The sequence below is a fragment of the Juglans regia genome, chromosome 8, assembly GCF_001411555.2.
Source record: "Juglans regia cultivar Chandler chromosome 8, Walnut 2.0, whole genome shotgun sequence".
In the NCBI taxonomy this organism is placed as follows: domain Eukaryota; kingdom Viridiplantae; phylum Streptophyta; class Magnoliopsida; order Fagales; family Juglandaceae; genus Juglans; species Juglans regia.
In genome coordinates this window covers 10,458,966-10,486,590 of record NC_049908.1, presented here as the reverse complement: position 1 = coordinate 10,486,590, position 27,625 = coordinate 10,458,966, and the positions used below count along the sequence as shown (strand labels likewise).

General features: G+C 34.1%; 3 protein-coding genes across 4 annotated transcripts; 2 read left to right on the top strand and 1 right to left on the bottom strand.

The window, feature by feature from the left end:
* The first annotated feature begins 10,312 nt into the window (after positions 1–10,312).
* On the top strand, positions 10,313–10,834 carry LOC109019907. The gene has a single exon (XM_019002285.2). The coding sequence runs from the start codon at positions 10,313–10,315 to the stop codon at positions 10,832–10,834; it is 522 nt and encodes a 173-aa protein (XP_018857830.1).
* A 651-nt stretch (positions 10,835–11,485) lies between these two features.
* LOC109019908 (CTP synthase-like) lies at positions 11,486–19,899 on the bottom strand. 2 transcript variants are annotated; one of them, XM_035693410.1, is made up of 22 exons: positions 19,480–19,899; positions 18,824–18,903; positions 18,593–18,679; positions 18,460–18,510; positions 18,245–18,362; positions 18,090–18,146; positions 17,766–17,830; positions 17,494–17,577; positions 16,825–16,875; positions 16,683–16,745; positions 16,535–16,578; positions 16,156–16,225; positions 16,009–16,071; positions 15,343–15,432; positions 15,214–15,252; positions 14,367–14,516; positions 14,212–14,289; positions 14,044–14,129; positions 13,380–13,428; positions 13,209–13,289; positions 12,742–12,907; positions 11,486–12,166 (listed from the first exon to the last, which is right to left on the bottom strand). In XM_035693410.1, the coding sequence occupies exons 1-21, from the start codon at positions 19,877–19,879 to the stop codon at positions 12,776–12,778; spliced, it is 1,938 nt and encodes a 645-aa protein (XP_035549303.1). In that variant the 5' UTR covers positions 19,880–19,899; the 3' UTR covers positions 11,486–12,166; positions 12,742–12,775. The 2 variants fall into 2 exon arrangements, with proteins under 2 accessions (XP_035549303.1, XP_035549302.1); XM_035693409.1 differs by having other exon boundaries at positions 12,814–12,907.
* Positions 19,900–24,768: 4,869 nt separating this feature from the next.
* Positions 24,769–26,349, top strand: LOC109004308. Its single transcript, XM_018982825.2, has one exon. The coding sequence runs from the start codon at positions 24,771–24,773 to the stop codon at positions 26,130–26,132; it is 1,362 nt and encodes a 453-aa protein (XP_018838370.2). The 5' UTR covers positions 24,769–24,770; the 3' UTR covers positions 26,133–26,349.
* Positions 26,350–27,625: the final 1,276 nt, after the last annotated feature.

Sequence of the window (27,625 nt, the reverse complement as noted above, 5' to 3'; positions counted from 1 at the left end):
ATATAATTAAACGTCCTGTTCGAACGCTTATTTAAGCATTCGAACGAATCATATATCGTTTGAACATAATACTTTCGTTCCAACAGTGTTGCAACAAATCTCTGCCAATTTTTATATAATTTCCCACCAAACAAGTCATTCGAATGAATGAATGTTGTGTTCGAACCAAATTTTTGTGTTCGAGCTGTCTTGCAACCATCCAGCCAGATTTTCCCACCAAAAAATTCTCGTTCAAACAGTTTTGAACTTCCCCTAGCAAAAATATTATATGTACTTTTATGCCAAGATTATTTTTCAAACAGAGACTAAACCATTCGAACAGTCGTTAACTCGTTGTTTAGACATAAGTTAGCCCGTTCGAACTACTTTTAATTTTTGAGACGATATATTTCATCACAGACGATTTATCCGTTCGAACACACTGAAAACCTCATCCATGTTCTGAGACCTAAATATGTACTTTTAGGGACGAAATTTAACTCATCCCTAAATAATTTCGTCTCTAAAAAACAAAATTGTTGTAGTAAGAGTAACTTATACACGCATGATTTTCAAATATGCAATAAATAAAGAGACCTCGGACAAATTTAAAGAGTAATTTAGAGTATCAGATAAATTTAAAGTTAAATTTTATGCCTGAAAAACAGTTGATGAAAACAATAACTTGGAAAATTTTGAATTCGTATTATTCAAAAAGAAGGAAGATTCAACGTACATTAATCCAGGGTGGTTAGAGTGAAGGATCTTTCCAGTACTGCCAAGATTACTTGGGCTAAAAGAGAGTTTATTAATTTGTAGTTAGGTATATATAGTTAGGTAACGACGTTATGAACACGTGCTTGCAACATAATTCGTTTTCTTTCATGGTAGAATTTCCAAGTCACTGTAACAAGTTCCTTCTTTTGGGAAGAGGTTGTTTACTTAATTAATTGTTGGGACAAAAAACAAATCATATTTCTACAAGTTCCTTTTTGGTACAACATTTATAGTTCATTAATGTTGTTAATGTATCACACTATCATCTTATTTTTATTTCATTATGTAAGATGTATCATATTTATCAATATTAGAAGATAAAGAATTATCTAATAAATGATCATTCAATGATGACAAATATGTCACATCATGTATAATGAGATGAAAGTGAAATAATAGTATGGTGTATAGAATTTTACATATTAATTATTAGTGTTCGTGAAAATAGATATGAGTTTGAATATTTTTTTAAATATATTTTAATTTAAGATTTGTGAAGGTACAATAGAGTTAAAAAGTTGTTTATACATGACTTTTAAGAGTATTTTTGTTTATGTTTCTTACTTTTCATGAAAACCGCAAATGATTAAATGAAAAAAGTTGAAATAATTTGAAAAAAAAAATGAAATATACTTGGATTAAAGTTCAAGAATTTTTTAATATGGTTTATAAAAAGAGTTGACCAAACATGGCCTAAGATTTCAAAAACACGTTGTTTTGACTTGGGCAATAAAGGCATACTTGACAAATGAAATTTTAAGAATGGTTTGGAAAAATCAAGAGATGTGTTTTTTATTGGGTTTCTTGAAGATAGATAAGTGAATTTGAATAATGCTTTTTTGAAATAATTTGCTTTATATTTAGATTTGTAAAGACGGATGAGAAAAGTTAAAAAGTTGTTTAAATATAATTTTTGTAGGATTATTAGTTCTGGTTTTTTTTTTTTTTTTTTGTATATTTAACTTTTCAATGACGTATAGACAAATGATTAGATGAAAAGTTGAAATTATATTTATTTTTAAAAATTGAAAGATGTCTGGTTTGAGATTAAAATTGTTTTTACCTTTTTTTAAATTGAAATTAATTATCCAAACATGGCCGAGTTAATGTATATTTGAAATGGATGATTTGATGTTCGCAAATTGAAACATAGTTTTCTCAAATCGAAAATTAATAGAAACTTATTGTTTTGGCCGGGGATGAGTTGTTTTGACAAAAAGGGAAAAAAAAACAAAGATAATAATTATATATATATATATATATATATATAAATCAAAGTGTTTCTTAAAAGCTTGGATTTTTAAGCAGAGTGTTTCTACTCATATGATAGCTCTTGAATCTAATTATAAGTCATCTTCCATGCTGCTGACATTCTGGAGATCAGATCTACCCTTTTTTTCTAGATCTAAACGTGGAGCGAATAATATCTTTGTCAATTGTCTCGATCTTGAGGACTACACTTGAAACGCCAAGCCGTTAAAAGAAAATTGTTTATTTGGTGTCAATTATTTTTTATAAAAATAATTATTTTCTATCAAAAAAATGAGTTTATTTTTGTTGTAACGCTCTATTCCCGAGAATCTGGAAAGTTAACTCATGTTATTCGATAATTAACTCTAATGCTGTTAATGTACTTTCAAAAGCTCTAAATCAAATGAAAACACTTCAAATTTAATTAACCACACATACTCATATATCCAATCCTCAATACTGTAACTCCAAAAAAATATCAATTTCTCTACATGTCACTTAAACTCACATTTCAACAATATAATTAACAAAAATCACCAATACTCATCGAAAACCTTCTATTCGTAATCTACTATTCTTAAGTCATTTCACCTAATATTTCATAGTCTTGATCCTTAGCTGAAAAAAATCCAAAATCATCTGAAAATATTGTGAAGATAAAGGGGCTGAGTTATCAACAACTCAGTAAGTAGAGAACATATACTAGTATGCAAACATAAGCATTTACAGAGCTCAGAATGCAGAACAAAACACTTTTTATTTTCAGAATGCAGAGGCAAAACATATTATCAAAAATATCAAAGTGAAAGTTAAAAAAATATTCTTATTCAAAATTCTATTGGCACAGCATAACTGAAACATCATATCAGAACAAAATTTCATGTTTAACCCCCGTGATAGGGTTGTGCAAACCCAGACGGTCAACCGAGCAGAAACATAATGTGAATCTTCCCCTTATCATTTTCAGAGCTCCGAGTGTGCACATAGGAATGACCATGCAGAAAACCACTTTGTCTCCAAAGTAGGTGCACCAGAAACAGAAAAGATGGTACCAACCCAAACAGAGGCTACAGTTTTACACTCGTGGTAAGATCAGAATAGAAACAGAATATCATGTCAGAGGTTTCAGAAATCACATCATATCACATCAGAGTACAAAACATTTTCAGATTAGAACAAAATCAAATCACAAAAATATAATTTATGCACAATTTTTCATATTCGCTCTCTTTTATATAGTTTAGAAACAGAATGTCAAAACTTTGCTCATGTCTACACCAGTCATGACAGAAAGTACTTTATTCTTATAAAGAATTCATGAGTCACACAGAACAAATAACTGGGATCGTTTCAAATTTCTTTTCATAACAAAACATGCATATTTTTCCAAAAATCAACCCCAGTGCATTTTATTTATTTTATGCAAAGTCTAGCATAGGAATCCCGCTTATTTGGACTTCTTAGCTTTTCAAAATTTTCCTAAAAAATGCCGATCAAATATTATTCTTCACCTATAACATAATTACGTAATTTTCATAAATTTTCAAGGGAACACATATTTCAATATTTAAACCTAAAATGCTAAAATAACTTATTTTAATTCCTTGGAAACCTAAATTCACGAATTCCTAAAATGTTAACACTTCTCAAATTCTAGCTAAATCTCTAACTAAAGTATTAACTCTAACTTATTTACTATTGAAAATCAAACTATCGGATTTAATACTACATAACATAATTATGCCAAAATTTATTTTTAAGTTATACATAAAAATTATTTAACAGACTAGATCATAATAAAATTATAACATTATCACTTACTTTTGAAAAAAGCTTTACTTAAAATAAATTTAACTTACCAAGATCATTTCTATAAACATGAAAAACTTAGAGTTTACAAATACATATTAAAAGTTTAAAACACAATAATGCAACTTGTAACTTAAAGGTAATAATGTAATTTTATTTATTAGACCGACTATGCAATAGCTTCAGTAATACTTCATCATGTGAAAACATGATCAAAGCGCATAACGGTAATAACTCCTATTTTATTAGGTTACAGACTTACCCATATATATAAATATATATATATATGTATACAACTCTTTAAGTCAGCAACATGAAAAACAAAAGAAGTGAAGTGCAGCGGCATTGACTTACGATTAAAATCGGGATGTACGTGGAGGGACAAGGCGCGACGGGTTGGGCTAGAGGGACTATCGTGGTGCGGCTGGAGCGCCAAGGAGGGCGTGCAGTGGTGAGGCCACCTACGCTGGGCGACGAAAGCGGGAGAGGCAGAGAGAGCACAGAGAGTGAGAGATGAGAGAGAGAGAGCAATCGTGAGGGAATGATTACGGAGGAGAGTTAGTGGGCTCACCGATCGGCACAGGGTGATTGGGATGTCACGACCGACGATTCCTGTTGCTTTTACGGTGCTTTTCAGTGCGAAAGATGGTGGTTTTGCAGTGACTTACGGTGGAGATAAGTAGATGATTTGTTTTTGGTGCAGGAAATAGAGGTTTTCTGTGTGGTGGGGGGTGGCTCTTGGTTACGTGTGGCTAAGCAGCGGCTAAGCAAAGGTGTTAAGTCGCAAATGTTGGGTGTGGGTGAGCCGTGGCAGGTGGCAAGGAGGAGTTGGGGTGGCTGCAAGTGTGGCTCTGTTTCGGGTGTCTAAAACAGAGGAGTTTCGTGGCTTGCAACGAAGGCTACGGAGGAGTTGGGCAGCGGCTTCGTGTGGCTGGGCACGATGGTGCAAACAGAGGTGGTGTTTTACACGAAGAGGGTGGTGGCGCACGACTTGAGTGGTGGACATTGAGTGGCTGAGGTTCCGTGCATGGACTGAGTTTGGGAGAGTAGCGACGCGTTGGCTTGGCTGTGGGGGTGGCGGGGTTGCTGAACGCCATCGAGGCTTGCGGTTTTACAAGGGCTGGGCAAAGGCCAGCGACGACTAGGAGAGGGAGAGCTGGAGCTTTCATGCGTGGAGTTGCAGTGGTTGGGTTGTGGCTACTTGAAGGTGGTGAGGCGGCTGGAGTGGAGGTCTCAGTTTGATATTCTGAGAAAAGGAGGACGAGCGGCACAATTCTAGGGTTGACGATGCTTAGCATATATATACGATATATATAGTAAAGAGATAAAAAAAAATCTAGAGAAAAAGAATGGAGGGACTGCATGAAAATGGAAAAGAGACGTAAATTGTGCGACGGAGTCTGGAAATTGCTTCCACGGGCCTGGGCTCTTAAGCCTAAAAAGAAAAATATACTTGACCCACGTCTTGGATCATATATGGAATTATTGCAAAGGCTTTTACCTTAAGTTTTGGGCCTCGACTCGACCTAAAAAAAAAATACACTTATCCCATAAATTTTTTGGGTGAACATTCACTTGGTCTATTAAAAGATTTTAAACCTAATTATCAAACCTATTGGAAAAATTTTATTCTGCCAAAAATATCTTAGGCCCAAATTCTCTTCCAAAAATTTTACTCGTAATCCCAAATGATTTTTCATAACTATAAATCCCAAAAAATTTGTAAAGCGGCTTGACTGGGTTCGGGTGTTACACTTGTTATAAAATAGTCATTTTCATCATAAGTAATTCGTCACAAATATTTATTTTTCTTATAGTACGGATAAAATATGTAGAAGCAATCATGCATACTCTTGGTAGCAAGCAATCACAAAGTTAAGAAACCAACGATTAGAACCAGTACGCCTGTGATTCAATTAATTTCCTCTCCTTTCTATCTTCTTTTTGGTTGCACTATACTTTCCTGTTATTTTGGGGGTGGCTATTAGGACCTCTTCATCTCCTCCTTTCGTATCTTATTTGTTAACGCCCAAAAGGAAATAAAAATTCATTTCCAAGACACGTTGAGATAGGATAGGTCTCGATCGATATTGTTTGGAGCCCTCGGTAGCAATCCGGTACGGCTGTACGGTCTAGGTGCCTACATCCATGACAGTGAACAATATTTAAATATAGAGAAAATCAGAAGAGATGAAATTTATGTGGTTTGACATAGGGCAAGTTTGGGAGGTGAGATGAGAATTTTGTATTTTGTTTTAGTGTTTAAAATATTATGTTTTAGTAGTAATATTGTATTGAGATTTGAAAAAGTTGAATTGAGATTTGAAAAAATTGAATTGTTTATTATATTTTGTATGAAGATTTGAAAAATGTGTAATGATGAGATGAGATGAGATGAGAATTTTGTGTCTCATCCCACCCCCCAAACCTGCCTTAAGTCTACGTTCACGAGGTTTGGGAGGGAACATTCCACTATGATAAACTTGTTTACAATCTCTCATAGTCTCTCATTTTTCACTGTACAATGGGAGCTATAGATCTACTTGTTAGATAAGATGTTTTCTTTAGAGTTTTTAGGTCGAATAAGAAGTTCAAAAAGTCCTTAAAACTATAGGCATCATGTCTCTTTTATCTGACATTCTTCATGCGTGCACATCGATAGTGGTGAGTGATGTCCTTTTATTTTCTAGTAATAACTCCTTGATAGACTGCATCTTAAAAACCATTTGAATCTGACGTATTTTTTCCTTCACGATTTTCAATAGATCATGTAGAATTCATTTATAAAATGAAAATACGTGTCATGTGACTTTTGCCAGAGTTTATTTTATATAGATAAGAAGTGATTATTTTATAAAATTATGTATTTTGATGTGATACGTACGTGAAATCTATTTTATAGTAAAAATATATATTTACAATTTGATATATGAAATCAAGACATATCAATTTTATTTTTAAAAAATAATTTTAAAAAGTCAAGCAATCAACTTTCCTTTCGTGTAGTTTGGTTACAGCTTTATCAATTGGTGTACGCAAAGGATGTTTCCCGGAGGCCATGATGAACGTGATCAACTGCCAGCTACTGAGGCAAGTTTAAACTTGGGGAACATTTGCTGTCAAACATCAGAATTCCTTCTGGCATCAATGAAGAGTACAGCAAGTTTGTAATTATGTGGGCTTATATTTGAAACCAGATTAAAAGAGAATTATTAAAATAAATTAGACATAATTTTATATAATATATTAAATTTATTTTATAATAAAAATAATTATATTATATTATATTTCACATTAAACAACGTCAATTTATTAATTTAATTTTATAAAATATCTTTATGACTAAAGATATTTCTTGTATTTGAAACCAGGTGTCACTGCATCATATGCAAGTTTCAAAATAATTGTTATCAAATTAGAAAGGGAGGGGGGCTTTTTAACTTCTAAGAAAACAAATGCTTTCATATTTCTTGAAGTGTTAAGACTAATGGATCATAATGATCTCTCTCTCCTTAAGTGAATTCAAAGCAAGCCATGTGAATTCAAATACATTAATTAATTCATCATTGCTTATGGGCTAAGGAATTAATACTGCTTCAGCTACCTTTATTTATTTATTTTATTTATTTATATGTCGGCATTATTAATTATGATGATTAATTTCAAAAAGTAAAATCATATTACTAGCAACTCTTCCAACCAGACACGTTTTCGGAGAGATCCAGCCAACCAACCAACCAGCTGACATGAGTCTATATAAATATATATTTTATATATTTATTTATATATATATATATATATATATATTTGAGCTCTTTGGATTCCTGCTAATTTATTTGGAAAGGAAAATGGTACATGCTCTCCGTTGGAAGTTTTTGTTGGGCTGTAATATTTTTTTATTTAGTTTTTTTAGTTTTTTTTATATAAATATTTTTAATAATTTTAAATATTTTAAAAAATAAAATAAAAATTATAATATTATTAAAAAATACTTTCTTAATCACGAAATAGAATAAAAAAATTTTTATTCTATTTCGTGATTAAGAAAGTATTTTTTAATGAATTTTTTTTTTACTTTCTGATTAAGGAAGTATTTAAAATATTTTTTTATTTTTAAAAATATTTAAAAGTGTAAAAAAATCTATATAAAAAATAAATTAAAAAATACACATAGAAAAGTACATACTAAGCCTAACGAGAGCCCCTAGCGGGATTGTAGCATGTCCATTTCAATATTTAAAAAAATCATAATATTATTAAAAAATATTTTCTTAATCATAAAATAAAATATAAAAATATAAAAAAAAATATTTTTTATAATTTTTTATTTTATTTCGTGATTAAAAAAATATTTTTTAATATATATTTTTTATTTTCTGATTAAGAAAATATTTTTTTAATAATATTTTGAATTTATTTTATTTTTTTAAAATATTAAAATTTTATATAAAAAATTATTTAAATAAAAAATATATAAAATAATACTACAATTTCAGCGGTAGCTGTAGCATCATCTTATTTGGAAATGACAATGCATGTACTTTACTTACGCAAAGTACGTCGTTGAACTTTTTTCCAACTCCCAATGAAAAATTCTATTTCTAAGTCTCATACACCACACACTAACCTTTTTATGATTTCTTTAATTTTATTCTCTTACAAAATATGTGATATATAGATTATGAGTAGAATAATTCAATTATTTTAAGAATAATAAAACAAAAAAAAACTTTAAAAAATTTTTTAAAAAATAAAAAAATTTTGATGTGTGGTGTATAGGCTTATGAATAGCAATGCTCATTCCCAATATTCTAATTTTGTCTTTCTCTTGTCTTTAGTTAGGATTATAATTAATATGGAACAATTAAAAAAAAAGAAAATTCAGTATATTCCAGCTAAAATTCAGTATATTCCAGCTAAAGAAAATTCTCTTGTCTTTAGTTATGTGAACTGTGCTGCGTGTCCTTTGCCTCATTTTAATATAGAAAAATTATATACGTACGATATTTTTTTATAATTTTTATATGACTTTATTTTAAATAAGAGATACTTTTATAAAAAAAAAATTATAAAAGTGATATCACTTAAAATAAATATTTTCATTTTAAAATATAGCTATAAAAAAAATTATAAAAAAGAATTGTATGTATAAATATAGCAGGCTAGATTAACATAGCTAGAAAATAAAAATTCTTCTCATCAGTCATTATTTATCAGTCCACACTCTATAAAAAATATTATCACACCTTATAAAAAAGTTATAAGTGTGAAGTGTGGGAATGAATAGTGACTGATACATAGCATTTACCGGCTAGAAATATTAATGTTTCAAAACTCTCATAAGTTAATACAGAACATGATGAGTGACTTCTTTAGTATTATTCTAAGGGATCGATAGAGGACTTGAATCATTATATAAAATAATTAATTAATTACTAGTAATACCCAAATTCTGTCGAGTTTGTTCGAATTTGAAAGCAGCAACAAAACGTACAGCTTGTTTTAAGAGTGTCCCTTTCTTGCAAGCTAAAGAAAATGATGCTTAGAGAGATGGTTGATTTGTTGTGCTTTCTTAGAACTTTACCCTCAATTTGAAACTTAGAAAGGAAGCATCATTTGTGAATCCCTTAATTTAATATATAGCCAATTTCATAATAAAAATGATTTTTTATCCCTCTTTACTCTTTATTTATGCATAAATATTTTTTTTTTCAATTTTCATGTTTTCAACTTATATTCATGCATAACATCTCCGTTGAAAGGTGTTGTAATTCGTAAATGAGGTTTTTCTTGTGAAGTCACTAATAAAAGTGATAATTCATGAGAAATGTTAGGTTTACAAATAGAATCGATCAAAAAAATATTTATAAACTGGTATGCTTCAACATAAATAATATGTTAAATTTATTATATAATTAAAATATTTTTATATTTGAGGGAAGATATAAAGCCACCTTAATTTACTATCATTCTTTTTATTATACACACTTCAATAAAATCATATAAAATAATATTATAAATTGACGTAATTTTATCTAATTTATTTTATAATAATAATTATATCAATTTTTTGGATTGCTTACGTGACTTAAAAGTATTCAAAGGCGCACATGACATTTGGGAAAGAGTGTTGTTACGTGTACAGCTAGAGCCGCGTCCTGTGTCCTCCACGAGTCCCCACCACCCACTGTTTATAGCGCTCGCTCTGTCTCTCTCTCTCGGAGTCTCGCTCTCAGACCGCGTACAAATTTGTCATACACATATAAATATGATAAATTACTTCCTCCATCAGCACCTCAGAAACCTCCAACACAAAAAAGTTAGCTTGCTTTGATTCGCCTCCCAAATCTTCCAACAAAGCAAAACAACATTCTCTATTCAAAATTCATATCCTTTTTCCACACACAAGTATCTAACTAGCTTGCTGCTGCTGCTGCTGCTGCTTTTTTTCTTCTAGCTGTGTGCCCACGTATAATATATAGCTAGCAGGCTGAAAATGCAGGAGAAGAAGTTTGATGTGGCTCGTAGGGCATTAAATATCTTGCGTTTAGCATTGTTATGGGCACGAAAGGGCGGAGTCTTCAAACGCCGCATAATGGTGGAGCTACGTCTTCTGCCCAAGTTTATTCGAAGCCTTGCTCACAGCTCTCGGCGCGATGATCGAATCCATTATACAGAGCGCGAGCTCTCTTTCGACGAGACCCCCATTTTCCACGTCAAAATGCACCGACCAGGCCGCTTGCGGTTCCACCTGCCTAACATTCCATGCATTACCCCACAAGTTGATTTCGACTACGATTTTGCTGGTGGTGATGATCATGATGATGTTTATGGCTATGATCATGAAGAGCAAGATGAAGATCAAGATCAAGAGGGTAGCTATGGGGTTTGTGAAGAAGATCAAGAGGAAGATGGGATTGATCTGAGAGCCGAAGAGTTCATCGCTAAATTCCATGCGCAGATGAAACTGCAGAGACAGATTTCGTATTTGCAGTACAAAGAGATGCAAAATAGTTAATCAGCAACCCTAAAAAAAAAATAAAAAAAAAAGGTCACAAATTAATCACACAGTTCATCCTGAAGAATTTACTTCATTTGTGCAGAATAAAGCTTTACTTCCATTCTTGCTACCGAAATGTGTAGGTTTTTTTTTTTTTTTTGAATGATATTCATCATCACATTGCGGCCGTTTTGTAACTAAGTATCAGCAAGCTTTCATCAGGGAATGAATGTTTACGATTTTATAAATAAGCAGAGAGTTCAATTAATCATAGACCAAGTTTGCTTTTGATATGATTTTTCTTTTAATCTTCGAGAAGAATTAAGCAACGAGAATCAAACGGAAAGTGATCCCAAATGAAATAGAATTCCAGCACGCTTCTGTCTGTCAGAAGCCCCAACGTTTTGAATGAAACATCCGAGCCCTACTGTCCATTAAACAGCGAGTAATGGTCTAGAACAAGAAATTATACGATAATTATGCTTAGAATTGGTAAAAGCTCAATTATCACTGCCATGGTACAGCAAAAAGGTTTCACATATAAAATATAAGGAGGGAACCAAAAACATAACTTCCTCAATCAAAACTAGGGGTCCGCCTCTGGAAACCTTCACGCGCATTCATCCGCCAGAAAAAAGTATTCATTAGAAGGTTGGACACATTCTGTAAGCACAGAAATCAAAATGGCATATATGAATCATATCTGAAATTCAGGTGGCATTACACCACATTCAGATTCATCGGCAAGGCAGCATGCATATACATGAATTATAGGTGTTGAAAGTGTCTTGTGGAACCATTATCAAGGATATAATTACCACATGACAAGGCAAGCTCAAATATGCTGCTGGGCAAACCTCATGATGGCTAGGTGCTAATCTGAGCCCAATATACTTACTGACTGCCCTGCTAGAGACCATCAAGGCCAGTTTAAGAGTAGGCACGTCATGTCTACAGTCTATACAAAAATGTAAGTGAAATCCTCCCCTAAACAGATTCCCAGACAGACCAGTCGGATGATTATCAGACTGACCCCATCTGCTCGATGTTTAAAATCATACACTATATCACAAGATCACGCGCATATATGCATGCAAATGAAGTGCCTAAAAAAACCCAGAGACAAAGTCTTAATCCAGCGTGCTCCTTGTGGAGCATTGTTTGGGCCCACCACTTGCAAAGTGACTAAATTTCCAAAAACCAATCCCAAACTTTCAGTATCTTGAAATATAGACTGCTTTGAAAGAATGATTTGGGAGATATGAAGACTGGGGCAAGCTGCATATCAGCTTCCATTTTGATGTCTGGCAAGATATGCTTCCAACTGTCCTGTTGCTGCCAATATGAGGCCTACATTGAAGAGTCATAAAAAGTTAACTTGAAGTAAGATATCAGAAAAGCCCATAGGCATTTGCTAACGAAAGTCTGTAGATTGAAATGCAAAAAATGTATTCATATTAGATGGCAAATGCCAGGAGTAAGAGGCATCTATGCGATTCCACCTGTTTATTTGACATGTCTCCATATCAGATCACCAAATGTGAGCTCATGTACAACGTTCAGTGTGACTTATAACCAATGGAGCCAATAAAAGAATAATACCAAAACTATATTTGGGTATAGAACCAAATGAGTGCCCACTACACAAATCGATGCAAAACACACTATACCATAATAGATCTTTGAGTAAAACAAATTTATAGAACAAACTAAAAGCAATGTGCTAATGTATACGCCAAAAAGCCTTACCAACTAATAATTAAAGGTCATTCATACAAATTTTTTGCAGCTGTTAAACTATCTATGATCATTTCTTTCCTTAACTCATACACCATCAAGTAATTTTTCCAGTGGACTTCGATGAATATTGACAGAATAAACCCATGAAAAATATGTCAATTAAAATGTAATGACATCCAGCATACCAGGGTATATACACATGGCTCTCAGTAATGGCAGTTAATAAGATGCGCAAGGCTCTGTTGGCCACTTAATACCTAAAAATAGAGCTGAGGGCCTCCCAGGCCGTGATTTGAATTCTGGATGAAATTGCACTCCTACATAGAAGGGATGACCTGGAAGCTCTAAAATCTGCGAAACACGAAAAAATATTTGAAGTTTAATACTCAGTATCATATGGAATCAGAGAAGTTGACTTCTCTGCAGAAACACAATCAATTTGATAAGCTTAAGCTTTGTAAAAGGAGAGGGGAGAGGCATAACCCCATGAGCTCCAATTCATGCCAAAGTAAATGACCACAACAAAAACAAAATAAAATTATTTTAAACTTAAACAACAGGATAAAATTGTCTAATTTAAATCAATAATGAGAAATTCTCCATTTCATATGAGATCAAGCTCATCTAGATATCACTTAGCAAGAATACGCACCTCCATCCGCTTTCCACTATCATCTTTCCCAACAAATTTGAGGCCAGCTTCTTCTAAATTTCCAATAACTTCAGGATTCACCTGCATCAGGCGATTGCTAAAATATCACTATTTATTTAGGGGAAAAGCCTAACAAGATGTTTCCTGCTGCAGCCATATTTAAAAACTAACCTCATATCTGTGCCGATGCCGTTCATCCACATACTCCGAATTGTGGTACCTAGCAATCAGGAAGGAACATAAATGCAGGTGTGCATGACTCTGGACGCTGATAACAAACCAGTTCTACAGACAGAATATATGACTCACATTGGAATCAGTTTTCTTATAAGCAGTCCTAGTTCCAAGAGATAGCTGACTGATTGGTTAAAAAAGCTACAGAAAATGGGTCCTAAAATGCATATTTGTACAGAAAATGGGTCCAAATATGCGTAGTAGCAGAGTAGCCCACCCGGAGGTTATTAAGAACTATCAGCCACAGCAACAGACCAACTCAGCTAAATGTTTCAGATAAATTTATCCTTCATTATTTTCTAGCAGTCCATACTTGTCCACAAAATCGCTGATAAGTTTATTAGTTCATAAATTGATACCTTTCAACCACTAGCACTAGCATATGACTACTGGACAGGCCAGCCTCATATGACTATTTGTCATACCAAATTACCTGATTGTACATAATCTAATTGTCCAAGCATTGACATAAAATGGAAGCGTCATCTGTAAAGAAACTGTGTATTTTCATAGAGGTAATTGAGCTATCAATTTAAATTTACAGAGACAGGCAGCTACTTTTGGGTAATTTCAGAAATGCAAATTTAAGAAAATCACATACAGTTTTGAAGTAATACAATCAGGCATCTGGAATAGCGTTCTTCGAGATCCCAGTCTCATCGTGCTTCCCATATGAGTTCTTGAGCCCTAAATGAAATGATCACAATTGCAGACTAAATGCAGTATGCATCACAAAAGGTACTGAAACAACCTCATGATAAATGTATACCTCGGGCATGAAAATAACAACAGGATTTGGTGTCTGATCGTCAAACTCTGTGCTGTTTGCACTTTCCAAATCCAAAACCTAGAACCATGTAATTAAAGAAGGGATCATATAAACCATAAAATGACAGGAAAGATACTGAAAGAAATGTCACTTACAGATCTAGAAAACTCAATGACAGAAATCTGCATGCCCAAGCAAATCCCAAGATAAGGAACATGATTCTCCCTAGCATACTTTGCAGCCAATATCATACCTCTCACACCTCGATCTCCAAATCCACCAGGAACCAAGACACATGCTGCATTCTGAAAGTGCAAGTTTTGTCAAAACCAACTCTAACTATATATTCAGTGTTAAAAACACCCACCTTTCCACATCTTTTACATATCCAATATACTTGAGACAGTTTTGTTGCAATGTTACAGCCCTAAAACGCTTACAAGCAAATTATGTTTCAAAAAGACTAAGAAAAGTAGCCATTGATGTATCATGTTACAGTCAAGTTAGCCCAGATCACGTTGTGGGATCTACTCATCCCATATCACATTTGATCATTTGAATTGACCCTTTATCATAGACCTAGCCAAGAAGCAGGGTGAAGCCAGCCACGTGAGACGAGGTATACTGGAAACCCCCATTGCTATTCTAACATGTCTTTCCAGAACTGGCTAATTGTGGACAGATGGAACTACCGGACAAGGATTTCTGTCATGAAACCCTATGCTTGGTAGAGCGACTTTGCCTAATATCCAGACCAAGACCCACCTTCCCCTTACATGACTGGTTCACTGGTTTAGGTAATATCCAAACCAGGGCATGACACTCCATGGCCAGATTTGCACATTTCAATCTTCCTATTTTCAAAGTGGTGAACAAAACCACATTCTTGAATTCAGAGAGAGATGTTCCATGTTGGAAGGAAGCCAAAGAATGTGAAAATAAAGAATAATAATAATAATAACAATAATACCAACAGCAACAACAATTCAAAGCAGAGCATACCCGCAAAGTCTCCCACGCAGCAGTATGTGCCTCTGGTGTCTGTATGAGGAACACAAATTTTCAAGTAATACCAAGTTTTCACATAGAAAATAAAATATTGTACAAATGCAACTTCTAATGGATGAGTACCAATTTAGCACTATCCTCTTCAAGGTCAGAAGCTGCAATCCAATCAATTGATGGCTTCAAAGAACATGCAATGCAGGCATGAAGAAGGGCCTGCAAGCCAAATCAGGCACAAAAATAAGGGAATTCAACATGATGGAAATATTACTTTGAGATTAATTTTAAATTGGGAAGTCATTAAGAGTATACATCTAGTTTTTTAATCAGATTGACCGTCATAATGCAATTACAAAAGAACAATTAGGCATTCATTCTCCAGAGTAACATTTAGAACGATTAACAAAAATTCATGTATGGGCCACTATAGATCTATAATTGTATTAATCAACTCAAATGTGACAAAACAGGAACCCATACAACAATAACAATAATAATAAAACCAAAACATCAGAGCAGTTTAGTATCTATTTGATCAGATAAACCATCATAAAGGAATTACTATGTGAATGATGCACCATTCTTGTGCTATGATATAATCCACTCTATAGTTAACAAGCAGTGGGAAAATGCAGGGAAAACCAAACCAACATGACCAAGCAGTTCTTCTCTGTATGAGCACACTGTACATGATTACTGTTACAAATTTTTACTGATAACTTTGCAGGCTCTGCATATGATACGTCCATCCAGCAACTAAAATCAAGCATGGAAGTAAAGCGAATATCAGACCTTCACAACAGACAGATATGAATCTGATAGGCCAACGTACTTTCCAACCAATGCAATCCTCACCTGCAATCATCAACAGGTTATGATTTTCAATGAACAAGAGAACCATTCAAAGAAAGCATTACATCTGGCTGTAAGAATACTAACAGATTTAGTAAGATTGTCAAATGTCTCGGCCATCCTGGTCCAGTCTTCTAAAGCAGGAGGTATAGCCAGGCTGAAACGAAACTTTAATAACAAGTTAAAGTAAATCAACCTTCACGCATTAAGTATATTTCTTCCAAATCAGTGGCGTGTTTAGTTTCATGGAGTGGAATAATATTAATTATTGAAGTAGCTACAATCTATGCCTTAGCCCAAGTATACAAAAGCTTGAGTTTGATTGAAATCAAACATGTGTAGGTTCCCTTCATTTCATTACACGCTTGAAAAACTTTTTATTTGCTGAGGTTGATTAACACTACAATGTCGTAATCATACCTCTGGAGGAGAGAGTGGGTTGTGAGGAATTAGAATGGAAGCTTACTCTAAGTTTAGCTGCTTTAGAATTGAGTGATGAGCATTTTGGTTCTGAAACAGCAATAAATTTCAAACATCCCCAAAAGACAGTATTAGATGCAATATACTAGAAGTAATAGTGACTCGGCAGAATCAAAGAACTATATCGAACCCACCCTAAGTAAAAGAGGAACGTGCCAAATGTTTGGAACATCATGGATATTGAGAATATTACCAGCCTGCAAGAGACCATTAGGAGAGTGTAAACAAAAACAGAGTTCTTTTGAAAAATCCACTGAGCAAACTTCAGCAACTTACTGGAACATGGCAAAACTGCGAAAGTTTCTCCTTGGTACTTCCCAACAGAGGCTACAATATAGTTAAAAATAATCTACTTTCAATATCGTCAAACTTTCGTTTAAAGTGAAAAATAGAAAATAAGCACGTAAATAAAAAATCACAAGAAGTATGAATGAAGAATTACTTATCAAAAAAAGTACAAAGAGGAATTACTAATTGTAATTCAGATCAATGACTGCAAGTACAAATGAAGAAATGGATAAGGAAATTCAAAATAACTGTTGCTGAGACTTTCAATGTTTTTTAAGAATAGCTTAACGTATACATCACACACAAGCAAGGTACAAAATCAGAATTGAAAAGATCCAGGATGATATACAACTTTGATCCCACAGAAAACTAATAAATTATATAGCTATCAAGAAAGTCATATCCCAAAAATGAAATTCACAACTCATTCTCACACTAACTAAGCCTTCCCAAACTATAATGATAAGCGAGTCAGCTGCCTGCACCCACCCAACTAGGATGAAGTGTGCAAGTAATTTTTAAATAGGTTGACTAAAAAGGTTTTCAAGCTAAAGTCCCGTTTTCCTTCTCTCCTATTAGAAGATTCTGGGGCTATATATGTTCCAATAATGCATGCCCTCATCTGCATGAGATTTCAAGAGAGATGAAAAGACATACCTGAGCAGAGCGACATGCTAACAGATGAGGAGTCAAGCCTAGCGCTCTCAGTTCACGAACACTATGTTGTGTAGGTTTCGTTTTCTGCACCACAAAACACATCACATTTAACTTCAGGGGAAGAGAAAGGGAGAGGGAAAGGGGGAAGGATGCAAGAGAACACAAAATCCTATGTTCAGGGAATATAATCAACTATGATCTCCACATTTACAATCAAATATGTGAAACAACTAAAACTTTGCAAATCTCATATACAGGCTATGGAGTATTACTTGCTCTCCAACAACGCCCAGTACTGGTATCAGGCTCACATGAACAAGGCAGAAGTTATCTTGACCTGAGCATGCAAATCAAATTAGCACGACTCCTTCTGAACATGAGGAAAACTCACAACATGAGTGGACAATAAGGTGAATACTGGGAACAATTTGTTAAGCCAATTGTCATAACAAATTGTGAGCGCCAATTCAATGGACATAATGAACAGCATTGCACACTAGATAAAAGCTGATTGTATTTGACCTATTACTGTTGTGCTCATAATGTATCAGGGCAGATTTTTCATTAGTTGAACCCGTAAACAAAATCGATCTTACCAACTGAAAAGGACAGTTGTCGCAGAGCCTCAATGAATGGCATTGATTCGATGTCACCTATTCAAAAGATATAAAATTATCTATTGCGGGTAAATTAAACAACAGAGAGTTCAGATTCAGCACAATAGATGCTCTTGGTTTTGAATAGCTCATACCTACTGTCCCTCCCAACTCTATCACACAAACATCTGCTGGACCTTCTTTTCCATCAACAGGAATGACAGCAACCGCTTCAATCCAATTCTTAATGGCATCTGTGATGTGTGGAACCACCTGGAATCCACTCAAAAACACGGAAACGTTTAGCCCATTGTGATCTCTCTATGCTAGTAAATTAAGAGGCCTACTTCATTAACTCAACGTAGCCCACCTGGACAGTCTTCCCAAGATAATCACCTCTCCGTTCCTTCTCAAGGACAGACTGATTGGAAATGGACAAACACGGTTATTGTAAGATGCACACAGACTTTATAAAGTTAAAAGATCTAGTATTAAATTAAGACCTGGTATATCTTTCCCGTGGTAATGTTGTTGTCTCTTGTAAGTGTCAAATCTAGGAATCGCTCATAGTTACCCAGGTCCAAATCAACCTTTTAAGAGATGACCAAATAACGAACTTATTATTCCATGACTAAATTAATTTTCTGCCACCTATATTAATCAATCATTCTATCTCGTACTTTATATACTTTATGAACTAATAGGCATAAAGATTTTAAAGAAAAAAAGTAGACCTCTCCACCATCGTCAAGAACAAAAACCTCCCCATGTTCAAAGGGAGACATGGTACCAGCATCAGTGTTCAAGTATGGATCTGCAACCAAACAATTATCGAAATTTAGATGCAAAAGAGATTTTAAAATTGCTCCAAACATTTCTAACATTTTTTTCCCATTACGTTCCATCAAATTCGAAAAAACAAATGAATATATATATATATATATATATATATTTTATAAGTGTGTGTGTGTGTGTGTGTGTATAGATAGAGAGAGAGAGAAAGAGAGAGAGAATACCAACACACATATGCTTCTATGAGTTCGTTTATAAACAGAAAAGTTATACACATGCAGACAAAGAAAAAATAAGCCTAAAAGCCAACCATTTGAAATAATTAAAAGGCAATGAACCAAAGTAAACTAACTATGAAGTTGCAATAAGTAACGAAGAGACCCTTAATTAAGTTTAATCCAATCATATCCCAGTCAACAGAACATAAAAAAAGTCATAAAACCAACCACTCCAAAATTCAGAACTACACTGCCAAACAGTTTAATTCATTCCTTGGCTATTATGGATAATGATAAATAAGAAGAATAAATCATACAAGCCTGGAAAGCATACCCAAAATTAATCAACTTTGTATCAGATATGGGTGAATGTAACGTACCAATTTTGATGGAGGTGACGCGAAGGCCACAGGCTTTGAGGACGACGCCTATGCTGCTGGCAGTGACGCCTTTGCCCAGCCCACTCACCACTCCTCCGGTCACCAATACGTACTTCATTTCCGCTCTCTTACCCTGGGTGTCTGCTGTTGTATGCGAGTGTGCTTTTAGTCGCAGACGTAGTGTTTGTGTTAATGACTGAGATGGAAAAGTCTGGCGGACACAGGACACGCCCAAGGCGACGAGTTGGTTGTGGCTTCTGGATGGTGGCGAAGTCGCTTTCGGATTTTCCGAAGATCTTAGTGAGGAGACTGCTAGTCTTAAACCTCTACGATTACCGTACAAAAGACGTGGTCTAGGAAGACCATAAGTTATTTTCAAGTAGCCTATGTGCCTTGCCATCTCTTTCCCCAAAAGCGACTTTTAAGACCCTGGCATATCACTTTATATGATCTATCGAAAATAAATATATAAATATATATATAAACATATATAAAGTTTATATTAATGTTAGAGTGATAGATCATAGAAGGAAAAGATTACACACATTCACGTAAACTGATATATAAAATCTATTTAAGAGAACTGTTACAATTTTAAATAGATTTCGTAAAAATAAATTTACAAACTAACGTAATATATATGATATATTAGATTTACTTTACAATAAAAATATTTTTATAACTCAACATATTACGTCAAGTTACGTCAATTTATAAATTTATTTTTATAAATCAAACATTTCTCTTAGTGTTGTTATATTTAAACATATTATAGGATTATAAGACATCATTGTAATTAATTCTTTTAGATATCTTATGCTGTCTTTAGTTTAGAAAAAATGCTAATAAAATATATCTCTTAAATGGTCCATAATAATGTATATAACAATGTTAGACATTACATTACCATCTCACTTTATAGATATTTTAATATTTTAAATAATTTATTGTTAAAAAAGATAATAGGAGATAGTATTGTAATGAATTAATATTCCATACTCATATAGACAATCAAGTTTGTGCCCAATTAACAATAATTAAGAATTACTAGCCACATTAACTATCCATGTGTCTACATGGTCTTGGGAATTATGCAAATGCTTTAAAGAAAAATTAATTTTTCTTTTTCTTTTTCCTTTTTAAACCATCTATAGAGGTATATGCCCGTGTAAAAATACTACTGTTTAAAGGATGGCAAGAACAATGCCCGCATATGCCTCCATTTGATTTTCTTTTAAAGAATGTACTTTTTTTCATATGACAGGTCCATTTCTAGTATCTAATTCCTTTTTTCCACTAACATTAAGTTTTGCTAATATGGTGAACAAAAGAAAAATATATATACTTTAGTTATAAAAAGATTCTGTAAAAATAAATCTATAAATTGACGTGACTTAATGTAGTATATTAGATTGTAAAATTATTTTTATTGTAAAGTAGATCTAACTTATCATATAAAATCGTGTCAATTTGTGAACTTGCAGTATCATTTCTCAAAGAAGAATTATTCAATTGCTAATTTTTTTTTAGCAATGGTCATCAATTCAAAATGTGCATTTTGTTTGTTGGCCCTTTTTTTTCTCTTTTTATTGATTTTAATTATCAGTGTGGAATTATTTTTGGTTGTATGTTCGTAATGGAAAAAAAAAAAATTTTTTGTTAATGTTATGATTGATTTTATGAGGAGTGGCTAAGATATACAATATTTTGGGTAGTTCCATATGTATTTATAATTTTACGCATAATATTATACATATTTAGTAATAGACTAATTTTATCAATTTGTTCTTTCTTAATTTGAATTTTAAATTTTAAATTTCATAACCTTCAGTACATTAATAACTGACACGTCAACATGCATTGTTACGTGGATAAAAATTTCAAGTATAAATAGAATTTTCCTAATATTTTGCACTAACGAAATATGATCTATTTAGCTTGAAATTAAGAGAATCCCTGACTCTTTCATTCTGCACTAGAAGGGACATCCCGACCAGTTAGCCCCTAAGATGGACCTGAACCCTTATTAATGACTAAAGCCCATATAATAATCGAGAGGCCCAGCCCAGTATAAAGGGAACCAAGCCCATGGCCAATGCTAACTGGATAAGCCAATACCGACTGGATAGTTGATAACTATCCAATCGATGGCAAAAGATAAAGGAGGTTATTATTCAAATTTGTTAAAAGATGAATCATCATCTCTAAATTTGAATTTAAATAAAGGATAATCACTATCTAATGAGGGAACAAAAATAACTCACGGAGTTCTATATAAAGGAAAAACACAAGTAAGTAAAGGGATCAAATTATTGTTATTATTATTATCTTCAAATTACTAACTTAGGTATCGGAGGCGTTCTCTCGAACTCCCGTACTCTCTACACTTTGGTTGCAGGTGATCGTGACGTAGTGGCAATGAAACACGTTCATAACATGCACTAAACTAGTTACATCTTGGTAGAAATCTACTAGGTACGTAAATTATTAATAAGGGAAATGCTCGAGACATGGCCATTTTTACAAACACAAGGCCACGAACAGGCAAAACGTAACGAATTATTGTTCATGTGCACTGTTCATGAATTGCATTTACCATCATCACTCTATTAATAATTGAAAAAATAACTCTTATAACCTTCCTGGTATATCCTCTAAGATATGGACTAATGAAATTTCAAGATTAAGACTAATCTTCATAGTATTTTGGCAAACAATTCTGTTACAGGTACTCGGCGTTGGGTACCTATTGCGGAATCGACAGATGATATTATTTAAATTAATTAATTAAAAAGAAACCAAAAACGATTTCAGAGCAAATCAAATCCCATCACAGCCAGCACCCAAATCGGTCTCAGTCTCTCATAAGCAAATCTAAAACCCATCCCAAATAAAACCCAAATTAGTTGCCTTGTACTTTCATTTTTACAACACGTTCGTGTTTGCTTTTGTTGCTTTCACTATTTTTTTAGCCTTCAGTCCCTCATCCAACTCTGCCTCTCCTTGGTTCATCAACATTTTCGGTGGTAGTAGTACCAATAGTAGTACGGGTTCAGCAAATGACTCTTACAAATCTCAATTCTCTTCTATTTTCTCAAACTTCTTCCTCGACAATTCATCCGCACAACAGCAAGTTGATAACTTTTCTTCTCCTCCACAAAACAGTACCTCTAGATCTAGTAATACCGCATCCCAATCTCCTAATCTCACTGAAGAACCTTCCTACCAATCGTTGGTTGAAGAAACACCACCAATGAGGCAGAGCTTTGTCAGAAAATAGCGAAGACGAAGAAGATGAGAACTAGTACCCACGAAGAACCTATCTTCGTGTTTCGTCTTCGTGGTCTTCTATGGGAAAACTTGTTCCCAAAGCCGAATATGTCCGTGGGTATACAAAAGGAAGTGTTGCATTCCGTGAGAAGAAAATGCAAAGAAGATGCAAAGAAGAAGATGAGAAGAAAATGAGAGGTAGCTAAATTTAAACAAAACGCACCGTTTTATTTTTACACGGAGTTAGACATGTACGCGGGGGGCTACCCCTCTCGAGTGCAAATAGCTTTTTTGTTCGGCAAATTATTTTGAACTGACCTAACTTTTTCTCTCGTGAAGTTTTACTTTTTGAGAGAAGAATAATTTTATTTGAAAGCTTTTATACTATACAATATTCACGTGATATAATTTAATTAAAAGATAAATTTTACAAATTAAATTATATAGATGGTGTATGGTATAAAAACTTTCACATGACACTAGTCTAGACAAGACACCAAGTTAGAGTATTCAACTTTCTGTACTGCTTTTTCTTTTATTCAGGTCTATGAATCCATATTCCAATCAAGTTGAAATCTCAGTTTCCCAAAAGACAAAAAAATGTTGAAATTTCAGCTTTGCCAGTCACATAAAAGTTGTAATAATTCTAGAAGGATCATGTAACTGGACCGATGGTTCCAACCCATGGAATAGATTAGAACTATAATCGAGCCGAGCCGAGTTAGTTTTTGGCTTGTCGAGTTCGGCTCAATTTAAAATACTGGAATTCGATTTCGAGTCCGAATTCGAGATTTTTATTTATTTTTTGTTTGAGTTCAACTCGGTAAGCTAAATTTTCAACTTGAGATCGAGCTCGGTTCGATTTTTTTTTTAATAATTAATAAATTAGATAAATAAAAAATCTAATATTGAATTTGTACAACTAACAAGTAGAACCTCTATTGAATTATAAGATTTTAAAACTTTATAAATAATTAATATTTAATTAGTTGATATTTATCCATAATAACAATATATTATATGCCTACAAAAATTACTAATACATACACATAATATGATAGTATATATCTATTTCATATATGGTTCTCATATACTAGTATATGAAATTATTAAATCTTATCAACTAATTATTGTACAAATTATAAAATATAACTATAAAATATATTCAATATATAGAGACATAAGTAATTAATTAGGTTACATATTATATATTTAATTATAAAAGTGTTATGCATATATTATTAGCTAATACATATATATAGGTGCATGTATATTTTTGTCAATATATGAATGAGCATTAATTGAGTTGAGCTACGAGTCGACTCGAGCATGAACAAGTGGGTCTTAACGAGCCTTAAGTGAGTCGAGTTGAGTTTTGTGGGGTATATGTCATTTACTAATCGAGCGGGTATCTGTTTTTACGGGTGAGCTTTATTTTTCCAGAGTCAAGTTCGATTCAAGTTTAACAGAGCGAATACCGAGCGGACTATCAAACAGATTTGATCCATTTACAACCCTAGAATAGATGGATCACTATATATGTATTTTTTTTTTTTTTTAAATATTTTTTAAACTTCTTTGAATGTTTTTTTTAAATATACAAATTTACTAATAATTACTTCCTTAACTATTAAAAAATTAAAAGAAAAAAACATCGTTTTATAAAGTATCGTTTATTTAGCATTTTCCATTCTAAAATCAATTTATGGACTTTTGACTATGAGAAACGAGGTGCTGGCATAAAAACATACCCTTGACAAAAATATAGATAGTTTATGTTCACGTGGCGGAGGCACCTGGTAAAATTTAGAAAGTGATACACTCGTAACTTATTCACAATTTCATAATTATAAAATAATAATAATTTATATTAAACACACTTAAAGTCAAAGAAATTAAAAAATATTATATATTATATAGTTGTATAATAATAATTTATATTAAACACACTTAAAGTCAAATAAACCGTAAAAAAACTATTTAACTTAGTTATTTGCTATATAAATGATGCTATACTAGGAATGCTATACTTTACAAGGTTACTTCAAACAATATCACATGCAAATGCACTCTCCTCGCTAGCTAGGACCTCTCTCTCTCTCTCTCTCTCTCTCTCTCTCTCTCTCTCCTGCCCGACTTGTGATAATTGCATGTCGCACAAGCTAGTCAGTGTACCAACCTATCTCTGTTTTCTTTCATCCGTAATGGCTCTACTTCAAAGCCCCAGCAATGGAGGAATCCCGCAAGATGGCTTCGAACCCCACAATCTCCTCGTATCGTTCTCCGACACCAATAGTTACAGTGACGACTTCGAATCCACCTGCTCCACCCCTTACGTTAGCGCGCCCTCCAGCCCTGGCCGCGGCCACAACTCCAACCACGGCGGCTACTTCTTCAGCGCACCTGCGAGCCCCATGCATTTCGTGATCTCCTCGGCTCCCTCCACCACCTATCCCTCCACCCAGCCCATCGACACGTCGTCGTTCGAGTTCGAGTCTCGGTTCTCCCCCAACGGTTCGGTAGCTGTTGGATCAATGAGCTCCGCCGACGAGCTTTTCCTCAACGGTCAGATCAGACCCATGAAGCTATCCTCGCACTTGCAGAGACCTCAGATCTTGGCCCCGCTGCTGGATCTCGATGAAGATGAAGAACTCGAGGAAGAAAGAGACAAAGCAATTTTAAAGCTGGAGCACTCGCATACAGTACTGAGAAGAGGCAGAGATCTCAAACTACGCAGTAGATCTCTGAACCGAAAAGCGAGATCGTTATCACCTATTCGAAACGCAGAGTTTCAAGCGCTTCAGCAAGAGGAAGAAGTCGACGAAGACAAAACTAAACGCGTCGATGACCTTATCTTAAACTTGCAAGAAGACTTCGCAGGTGCTAAGCAAAGTGAAACCACCACCGTCTCGACCGAAACGACGCCGTCCCCTTTCGCCTCGTCTTCGAGGTCATCCTCTACCGGCAGGAACTCGAAGAAGTGGATATTCTTGAAGGAACTGTTATATAGAAGCAAAAGCGAGGGAAGAGGAGGAAACAGCAGAGAAAAGTTTTGGTCTTCCATATCTTCTTTAGCTCCTTCTTCGAAAGAAAAGCCGCCGCCGCCTCCGGCTCCGAAAGAGAAAAAGGCAGAGAAACAGAAGCGAAGCAGTAAGCAAGCCGGAAGACCGACCAATGGGGTTGCAGCAGCAAAGAGAAGGGTTCCGGCTCCGTCGGCGCACGAGTTGCACTACACGGCGTATAGAGCGCAGGCAGAGGAGATGAAGAAGAGGACGTATTTGCCGTACAGGCAGGGTCTGCTTGGATGCCTGGGCCTTAGTTTCAAAGGATACGGTGCGTTTAATGGACTTGATAGGAATTTGAATCCGGTCTCTTCCGGGTAGACCACAGACAGAGATCAGAAGGGTTAAGGGTCCTTATTAATTTGTACCTATATGTATATCTATACACATGCATACTGTGATGATCTGTCTCTGAATCAGCGTCTTGAGCTGCTTGTACAGTTAAGTGAGACCATATATGTTGTGATCACTATTTTGGGATCCACCTATTGTTAGGAATGAATTTGGTATTTTAAATGAGACCATATAATCAAGATGAGCTCCATCTAATATCATATTAAATTATCATTTATCCAAAAATTTAAGCAAAATGATAAGTGAGGGTACTTATTGCTGTGTAACCAGCTATTCAAGCCAAAAAAAAAACTATTTCAGCAAAGTGCACATTATATATCCAAAGTATTGCTACCTTCATTAAAAAAAAAAAAAAATTACGTAAAATAATCTTACAAATTGACTTAATTTTATTTAATATATTATATTTATTTTATAATAAAAATAAATTTATAATCTAACGAACCACTTCATAACATATCAATTTATGAGATTATTTTTATGTTATTCTAATGTTAGAATATTTCTCATATACGAAAGTTACTAAGTTGGGAGCCAAGCCTAGCCAGTGAGTAATATGCTCAGAAGACCCACTTTTTTCTGTTCAGTTCAGTGTGTTAGATATGATCTTAAGATATATTACTAGCTAGCTAGCTACTAGCTAGGTAGGAATGAAATTCATATGATGGAAATGAAACTTGTTTTATTTTATTTTTTTCAATCTTAGCTTCTGTGTCTGTCTGATATGATTTGTTTCCACTGTAAGCGTATCTGGGGTGGATTTTTGGGTCCTACGGTTTTTGTTGTTTGCACTTGGTTCTGCATGGACGGTTGCTGGGATGTGATGCTTGTTCTGAGCTTTACAAAGATTGACCCACCCACCTGGGCCACAAGGTGCATGGTTGCAGGCCCCATAGAAGTTGCATTATTTATATCTCAATTAAACGAATTTTTTGCTCAGAATTATAGCTGTTTTTGGAGTTTGGTGCAAGCAAGAGATTTGTGATCTTTTATTATATATGTGATCCATATTGCACAATTAGGGATAATAAATCTCCATTCCGAGCGCTACAATGGCTTCTTGTTCGAACCATATCTTGACCCACAATCAGAAGGGTGTGGGTCATGTGGTGTGGCGTGGTTAGGTGAGATGTTAAGGTCTGGCTGTCAAGAATGGACTATATTATTTAAACAGTTCTTCTGGTACAATCGTATCGTTTTTTAATCAATTTTTCTATATACAGTCGGTAGATATAACCGACGTACAGTCGTCCATACCACGTCAGATTTAAAATAAATTGTTTACTCTTTCTCTAAACGCACATGTTTTCTCTCATCAGCTCGGTCTTCCTCTCTCATAAGCTCTCTCTCATCAATTCGGTCTTTCTCTCATCAACTCGATCAACTCGATCTCTCTCTCATCAGTTCTCTCTCATCTCTTTCTTATCAAGTATCTCCACGTCAGTCCCGTTTGCACACCG

Bases quoted from the DNA above. Each gene is read 5' to 3' on its own strand.
- LOC109019907 (XM_019002285.2), top strand. From the start codon at position 10,313: ATGCAGGAGAAGAAGTTTGATGTGGCTCGTAGGGCATTAAATATCTTG.
- LOC109019908 (XM_035693409.1), bottom strand. From the start codon at position 19,879: ATGGCAAGGCACATAGGCTACTTGAAAATAACTTATGGTCTTCCTAGA. The intron at 17,831-18,089 runs GTAAGATCGATT...TTGCATGCTCAG, and splicing joins ACAACTGTCCTTTTCAGTTG to GTCAAGATAACTTCTGCCTT. The intron at 16,876-17,493 runs GTATGTCTTTTC...ACTATATTGTAG, and splicing joins TAGCATGTCGCTCTGCTCAG to CCTCTGTTGGGAAGTACCAA.
- LOC109004308 (XM_018982825.2), top strand. From the start codon at position 24,771: ATGCTATACTTTACAAGGTTACTTCAAACAATATCACATGCAAATGCA.